Source organism: Malurus melanocephalus, unplaced genomic scaffold (genome assembly GCF_030028575.1).
Source record: "Malurus melanocephalus ecotype Western Australia unplaced genomic scaffold, MMel_1.1 scaffold_11, whole genome shotgun sequence".
Lineage (NCBI taxonomy): Eukaryota > Metazoa > Chordata > Aves > Passeriformes > Maluridae > Malurus > Malurus melanocephalus.
In genome coordinates this window covers 1,056,228-1,064,450 of record NW_026623243.1, presented here as the reverse complement: position 1 = coordinate 1,064,450, position 8,223 = coordinate 1,056,228, and the positions used below count along the sequence as shown (strand labels likewise).

General features: G+C 38.4%; 1 protein-coding gene across 1 annotated transcript in view; it reads left to right on the top strand.

Moving 5' to 3' along the window:
• Window positions 1–296: 296 nt before the first annotated feature.
• The window catches only part of AASS (aminoadipate-semialdehyde synthase), a 29,507-nt gene continuing 21,580 nt past the window's right edge, over window positions 297–8,223 (top strand). Inside the window, 13 exon segments of the mRNA XM_057378489.1 lie at window positions 297–362; window positions 364–654; window positions 1,763–1,939; window positions 2,595–2,679; window positions 3,402–3,469; window positions 3,583–3,729; window positions 4,713–4,791; window positions 4,883–5,010; window positions 5,181–5,329; window positions 6,462–6,584; window positions 6,730–6,841; window positions 7,370–7,429; window positions 7,519–7,586. Coding sequence (XP_057234472.1) covers window positions 312–362; window positions 364–654; window positions 1,763–1,939; window positions 2,595–2,679; window positions 3,402–3,469; window positions 3,583–3,729; window positions 4,713–4,791; window positions 4,883–5,010; window positions 5,181–5,329; window positions 6,462–6,584; window positions 6,730–6,841; window positions 7,370–7,429; window positions 7,519–7,586 — 1,538 coding nt within the window. The 5' untranslated portion in view covers window positions 297–311.

Here is an 8,223-nt window from a genome sequence, read left to right as displayed (position 1 = left end):
TGTTCTGCTTTCTTTCTTTGTGTTTSTTACTTTTGACTGTTCTTGATGCAATCTTTGCTAAGTACTTGGTCTTTTCATGTTTATGGTGGCAAATGAATACAGTTGGTAAATTTAAGTTTCCAGAATTCTTTTTAAGATTTGTAGTTAAAAACCTGGTACATARAGCACATTAAAAGCCTTCCTTTGCAACAGTCAAAACAATGAGTAAAATTGAAATTTTTTCTGTAAAAGGATACCTCATCAAACTAAAATGCAACARAGTTCGTTGAAATTAAGTTCATGTMTCATAAAAATAGGGGTGTAACTATAGTATGAAGTATCTGGTTTATGTTTTACAGCAGATGCTAAAGGAGACCAGAACTTTTTGCACAAATAATGTCCAAATCATACATGTACATGTATTCTTTTATTACTTTATCTTTGCTACCATCAGGCTTTACCATGCTGCGAGTCTTTAGTCACACAAATGGTAGGTGTGTGTTCCACCACTCTAAGTGTTGGCATCATCGTAAGTCTGTGCTGGCAATCAGGAGGGAAGATGTCAATGCCTGGGAAAGAAGAGCACCTCTAGCACCAAAGCATGTTAAGGAGTTGACAAAGATGGGATACAAGGTTTTGGTGCAGCCCTCAAACCGGAGAGCCATCCATGAAAAGGTAAGGTCCGTTCTGAGAGAGGCAAGCAAAACTATAGTTCAGTTATTAGTCATAGTACAGAAAAATAATATTCAAAGAGAATGAGAAATAAGAAAACATATAAACCCCACTCCCCCACCCCAAAACATGTAAATTTTGTAGTTAAACAAGGAGTTTAAAAGTGCTATTGCAAAGGAAAAGGAATAGTTTGTTTAGCCTTTTAATGTCATGTTGGAGCAATGTTGGGGTTTTGGAGTTATTTTTATTAATTTCTTGTCCTGTCATCTCTGTCCCTAGAAGTCCTAGGTGCTCTTGAAGTAGAAACTTGGGAATTCATTTAATATTGGTTTTTTGTCTTCTATTTGTATGAAAGCAACAACTCTAAAAAAAAAGGTATTTTTTGAAAGYGCAGGAAGGATCAATCTGGTGAATTGCACTCTTGCTTCAATCCCATTCCTCATGTGAAATGAGGAGAGAGGTTTTTTTCTCTAATGCTGTGAGCCTCAGGACAGAGAGCTTTTATAGTTCTTCCAGCAGCTGTAATACTCTATTGTAAGATATCTGAGAAAAGAGATAAAAACTGAAATGAAAACAGGGAACTAGTGATCACTTGCACATACCACCTTTTAATTAAGGCGCAGTGCTGGTTTTCATCAAAGCACATATACAATTTTGCAAACACATTTCTTTAGAAACTACTCTTGCGTTTGGACTTAGTCTTATGCAATTTTATAAAATCACAAGTCATCAGTCTTCACATTTTTAATTTGCCATATTTCTCTAAACATGTTTGCAAGTATTTGAACACCTTACAAAGGACTGTTCATTATTTCAATCTACATGATACTTTAAATTTAGTAAAATACCCTTTTTGTACTCTGTAAATTTAGGATGAAGGATTTTAGTAACACGTAATTATAATTTTGTCTTGTATAATAGGATAATAGCATGGTAATTCAATTTGATACTTGATATCTCTTTATTAAGGAATTTTRTGAATGTATCACATGCAGTAACTTGTTTCTGCTCAGTAGAATTATTTATTTTCCCTCTGTTCTAGTTGCTTATATGCTGAGATCTGCATATGAAAAAACACAGAAAAAATGTCTTTGATTTTTCTCTTTCATAGGAGTACGTCAAAGCAGGTGCCGTTATTCAAGAAGATATTTCTGAGGCTTCTCTGATAATAGGTGTGAAGAGACCCCCAGAGGACAAATTAATCCCTAAAAAGAACTATGCCTTCTTCTCTCACACTATTAAAGCCCAAGAGGCCAACATGCCCCTTTTGGATGAGATTTTAAGACAGGTAAATTGTGTCATATCGAAGACCATTGTCACTTAACATGGGGTAGGAACTGAACTTAATGCTTAAGTGTGATGAAAACCTGCTGCCTTAGTACAATTTCTTCCAGCACATGTACTTGTAGATGGCTAATAAGGACAGTCTTCAGTATCCTTTCCTGGAACCAAGTATTTTGTGCTCAGAAGATCTTGTGTTTGCAGTGTTATGCTCTTCATGTGCAGGAGGCAGATGGTTTGTGAGCATGGTGTGCTCAAGAGAGGCTCTTTCTGTCTGAGCACGAAGAGCTGTTGGAAAGTTACTAAGCTGGAGCGCACATTGGCTATTTCAGAGGAAGGCAGCCAGTCCACTCAGAAATGAGCAGCCTCTTGGCAGAAGATGTGAATAGGCCTTCAGCAGCTGGTGTGGCACATTGGGGAGCTCTGTGTCAARAGGGCATGGGCAGTGCAGAGACTCTTTAAAACAATAATTCAGTGCAACTGTCATGTTCTTATTATTATACTTAAAACTTGTTACGATATATTTGCCTTTCTTATGTCACCCATCAGCTTCTATCAGGAGGAATGTGACAGGCATATGAAAAGGTATTTTCTGGGAGAGCAACGTGCCACAGACTGCATTCACTGAAAATTTTAATACTCAGTTTACTATGTATTTTCAGGAAATTCGACTGTTTGACTATGAAAAAATGGTTGATCATAAAGGAATGCGAGTTGTGGCCTTTGGAAAGTGGGCTGGTGTAGCAGGTATAGTGCATAAAGCAAAGGCAGGCTTGCAGCAAGTAAATTCCTATAATACTTCTGGTTGTCTGCACTTCGTAAAAGTTGAAGCTTGCCATGTGTTTTTAACTGCATTTTTAATTCTTGCTTGTAACAGCCTCTTTCCAATCTGGTTTGTGCCTCATACTTTCCTGAGACGACATGTCAAATAGTCATGTGGATTCCTGACAAATCTAATATTTTATGTTGTCTTGAAGTCCTGTTTGTCCATTGAACTAATCTGGAGCAGACTAAATATCAAGAGATCAACTGATCAGGCTTTTGACAAAGAAAAGGCTGCTGTCAGTCCTGAGAGCCTGAACAACATCTGTTTGTCACTGTTACGCATTTAATGTGATTTTTGTGAAGCATGGTTCTAATTTCTTTCTACTGAACTTCAACACTCTTTCTTCAGGGGACTCTATTATTTCCTTCTTTGGAATCTGGTGATGTGGAAACACCTCCTGAAAGGATATCTGGATATTAAATAGTGTTAAAATGCATAATGAGCAAGTTTAAGGTCATGGACTACCATTAAATTTCTCCTTCTCTCTTTTTATATAGGCTTTCTTTAGAAGTAAAGTATTAATATAAAAACATGGGAAAAATATCCGGGATGACTTGAGGCTTCAGTCAGTCTCTGCAGTTTCTAAATGTGCATATTTGTAATTAACACAAATAGTCCAATTTCCTTTTTCTTTCAACAACAGGAATGATCAATATTCTACATGGATTGGGTTTACGGTTTTTAGCTCTGGGTCATCACACTCCCTTCATGGTAAGAATATGTGTGTATATATTTTTCTTTACCTAAATAACATTTTGGCATCTGCTAATTGTCTGTATTTGAATATGGAAAATATCTTGATGGCTCTGTGCCTTTGATTTCAGCACATTGGGATGGCACACAACTACAGGAATAGCAGTCAGGCTGTGCAGGCAGTAAGAGATGCCGGGTATGAAATTTCACTGGGACTGATGCCAAAGTCAGTGGGACCCTTAACATTTGTGTTTACAGGCACTGGTAATGTTTCTAAGGTAAGAATTGTCTTCAAGATTAAATGCTATATTATTGTTAACAGAAATTTTTGACATTTGGACTGTAATAGGTTAAATGGGTTGATGGGTTAATTTTGTTTGCTTGGACTTCACATTTTCCTTTGCCAGGAACAATTTTTAAGTACCTTAAACTAAAACGTTTAATATGAGATCATGCCGGACAAGACTGACATGCTACCTTCTTACTGTGAAATGGATTAATTCTTACTGCTCCTCTCTCTTTTCCTACCTGCATGATTTCTGTCCCATCTCTCCCCACTGTTGACTTTGTGCTCACAAGATATGTTGAATCACTCCATTAAAGTATGGGGARTACAGTTCAACACTTGCTGAGTTTTTATAGCTGTATAACATTGACTTGGCTTACAAGTGCTGGACTTCAGAGCTGCTTTCTGTGATCTAGGGAAAAGGCTGACCCCTGGTTTTGTCAGCAAAGACCACTTTACAAGGCTCCAGCTATGAAATGAAATCACTGCCTACATAAATGTGTTCTTCCTCGGCAAAAGGATAGTGTGTCTGAAAAGCTTTTGGTTGTGATCACAGCTCATTGGGGAAGTCTTCTTGTAGTTCTTGGCCTTTACAAGAGCCTGGCTAATGAGGAATGGCTTCAAGGATCTTTCCTAAAGAGAAATTGTTCCTCAGAGTGGCTGCAAAACCCCCTGTTGTGGCTGAGTTGAGGCCTCCCAACTCAGTCATTAGAAGCAAGAACCAAGCTTTGGATTGGGGTTTAGGCATTCTGCAGTAGTGGGAAATGATGTCAATTCCTTGCACATAATGCCCAGGCAGCTTAGTTTTGGGTAAGCAGGGGTGTGTGTGAAATAGTGTGTACATCTCTGAAGATGTTCTCTGACAGGGCTGTCAAACTGTGTGTGGCATTTCTATATTTGTTTTCAAACTCCAAATGAGCTGTGTTACATTGCATTTATGGTCTGCTTATTGTAAATCCTACTTCATGGTTTCAGGGTGCTCAAGAAATGTTCAGTGCTCTCCCATGTGAATTTGTGGAACCACATGAGTTGAAGGAAGTTTCCAGATCTGGAGGTATGCTGTGACAATAATGTGATTTCAAACATCATTGGAATTCTTCTTGCCGTAGTATAAGAGCTAATTTTTTTTTTTTTTTTAACTTCAGACCTCAGGAAAGTCTATGGGACAGTGTTAAGTCGTCATCATCATCTTGTACGGAAACATGATGGACAGTATGATCCAGTAGACTATGATAAACATCCAGAAAATTACACTTCTCGCTTTCCCATTGATGTGAGCATCCCTTCTGTTCTTTCATGAGTTTTTCCACAGAGTATTGGTAGTGACTACGCTTTTGCATATTCACCATTTGAGAGAGCATTAACGTAGAATGCTAGAYCAGGTGCTTTCAGCTCCTTAAAGTACTAGATGAGAACATCAGGCATCTGTAACTTTCTTTGCAGGTTGCACCCTACACAACTTGTTTAATTAATGGCATATACTGGGAACAAAATACTCCTCGTTTGCTAAGTCGGCAGGATACTCAGAAGCTGCTGGTGCCAGTAAAATCTGCTGCTGGTGCAACTGACGGCTGTCCTGAATTACCACACAAGTAAGAAGCCTCATTTCACTTGTAACAGTATTGCAGCACCATGATAGACTTGTAATGTTAGACAGTTTCACCACAGTGTCTAGTCAACAATTCTGTTTCCCTTACATTCTTCCTATTGCAGGTTTTACAGTGCCCCATTGACTTTGGTTTTCTGCTCTTGTGCTTTGCAGTGCTGTTTTCAAACTTTAGTGTTTTTGAAAGCATCACAGCACAAATGATTGACAGTTTTCAGCTGTCTTTCTGCAGAGGTACTTCTGCCACTGATCCTTCTACGGAATCCAATACAAACAGTGTGATATCTGGGAATGTAKCTACTCTCAAATATCAGTAGAAGTTTCTATGTATGAGCAAACTTTTTGGGAAAGTTCTTCCTAYCCTGTCATTTGGCTTGTACAAGCTCAATAACTGTTATTTCTGCAGCAGGTAGTTGAAATACTTCACAACCCTGAATAGTTTTAGAGATAGAATGTGGGGTGCAAATCAAGGGTTAGTTTCCTTTCAGTGTGGGTAGGAGCCACCCTTTCTCTAACAGCCCTATAACTGATTTGAGGAGGACATAAAAATGTATCCTGGTGAGGAATCACATCTTTTTCTCTTCTCTGCCAGCTCTTGACAGCTTTCTTTCTCTCACATGACAAATAAAGAATTTAAGTGTTAATCTTCTGTGGAGCCAGAGATTGGGCATTAGGCTAATGAATGCTCTACCTACACCTGCTATCTGTGAACTGGTAGCCTCTTCTTCACCTTTATGATGGTGAAATTGGTTTCATGCAGGACTGCCCAGGCACAGCTTGAGAGAATTGGTAGATGGAAAATGAATGAGTGGTGCTGGCAGTACATGGCATACAGAGAAAAGATCATGGCTGAATGGATTCTCCCACTCTTTCTCTATGAAATTGGATGCTGTTGATATGAATGCAAATCTGATGACTGCAATAGGGCCAAATTTCCATTTGTATTTCTGGATATCATTGTGTTTTGTTGACTTCTAAGTTGGTTGAGATGAAGGAGGCTACAAGTCAGATAGATCTTCTCACATTTATATCCTGTTCACTTGTGACCAGGATACCAGTGATTCCTAGTAATTTGTATAATGCTTCATTTAACTGTCTTTTTATTTTAATTGCTTTAGACTTCTGGCAATATGTGACATTTCAGCAGATACTGGAGGATCTATAGAATTTATGACTGAGTGTACAACAATTGACAACCCATTTTGTATGTATGATGCTGACCAGCATATTACTCATGACAGGTGGGAGAGCCCTTTTTTTTCTGCCATTGAAATTTGTAGAGTGAAACATGGAATTGAAAAAAAACATGCATTTAAAACACTTCTGAGAGGCGATACMTTTCAGGTGCCAAGTAGTACTTTAGAAGAGCTGTTTTCTCTCTTTCAGTGTTGAAGGCTCAGGCATTCTGATGTGTTCCATTGACAATCTGCCTGCTCAGCTTCCTATAGAAGCAACAGAGTACTTTGGGGATATGCTTTTCCCTTATATTGAAGAGATGGTAAGGTCTTATGTATCCAAAAAGAAGGTAAAAGGCTTAGAATTTGGTCTGCTTGTTTGTTGCTTTTCTGGTCTCCTGTATATATTCAAAAGGAATCTGCTGTAGAACATAACTGACTTTGTACTTCAAAAAAAGAAAAAAAGCTTTTGAAGTCTTGAGGCAATACATTGAAAAGGCAACATGAATGAGACATGAGTGAATGAGACCTGGATGTCTTAGGAATTTGTCAACAACACTTTCTTTAGACAGGAAACAGGCTCTGGCAGGTAGTTCATTTCTTCTGGACCCTGCCGTAGATGACTAAATTGGATTTTCTTGGGCACTCAAGTCAGACTGCTGTTTGAATTCCTGTATTTTCCTAAAAGTCAAGTGAYGCTGATTGCGGCTGGAAGTATTTCAAATGTACAAGTTATTGGTATGGTTGCATGCATTGCTTAAAAATCTTTATGTTGCTTAAAATCTTTATGTTTTACTTTGAGAAATAGTGAGTAATAAAATTATCTGATTTAAAATAACTTATCTCTACAGCTGTTATCAGACGGCTCAGAACCTCTTGAAAAACAGAATTACTCCCCSGTTGTTCGAGATGTAAGTTTTGCAATTCAGCACTCTTCTTGTCTTCCCCTGCTCTGAAACAGTTACATAAAGCCCTCAATATTTGTTTCATGTGTTTCCAGGCRGTGATTGCATCCAATGGCTCACTGACACCTAAGTATCAATACATCCAGAAATTGAGAGAGAGCAGGTAATTTATAAAGCTGCCTTGTCTGCATTCTGTCTCCCCTTTTGCATTCATTTATTCTTGTGCCTTTGTGGAATACATCTATACGGCACAGTGTCTAAATGTCTTCTAACTTGATGACTTCCTTATTTTTTTTCATGCACATTGCCTAAATCATTAACATGTGTTGTTAGTAACTTATATAGAAATTGAGAAAGTTGTAATTTTTCCACTGTTTTACCAGAGGCAGAAAGCAGCCACATGCTAGTTTTACTCCGTTAGTCCTTCCCTTTTGAGATGGCAGTAACATACAGTAACTTGAAAGGAATGGCTGAAAGCAAAAGGCTTTTGAACATATCTGGAATCTAGTTACTGCTTCCATGGCTCAAGTGGGGTGCTGTCTAGCATTGTTCTGTGACTGGATGTATTGAGGGGACTCTGAGAGTCTCAGACTTTTCATTATATTCATGTTTAGTTTATATTATATTCAGCTTTAGTTGCCACTTCTTCCATACCCTGTCACAGCAGTTATCAGCCAGTGTGAACATCTACCTTGAATGACTTAAGCTAACAAAAGTATAAATAACCTGGACATCCCTTCCCTTCCCTTCCCTTCCCTTCCCTTCCCTTCCCTTCCCTTCCCTTCCCTTCCCTTCCCTTC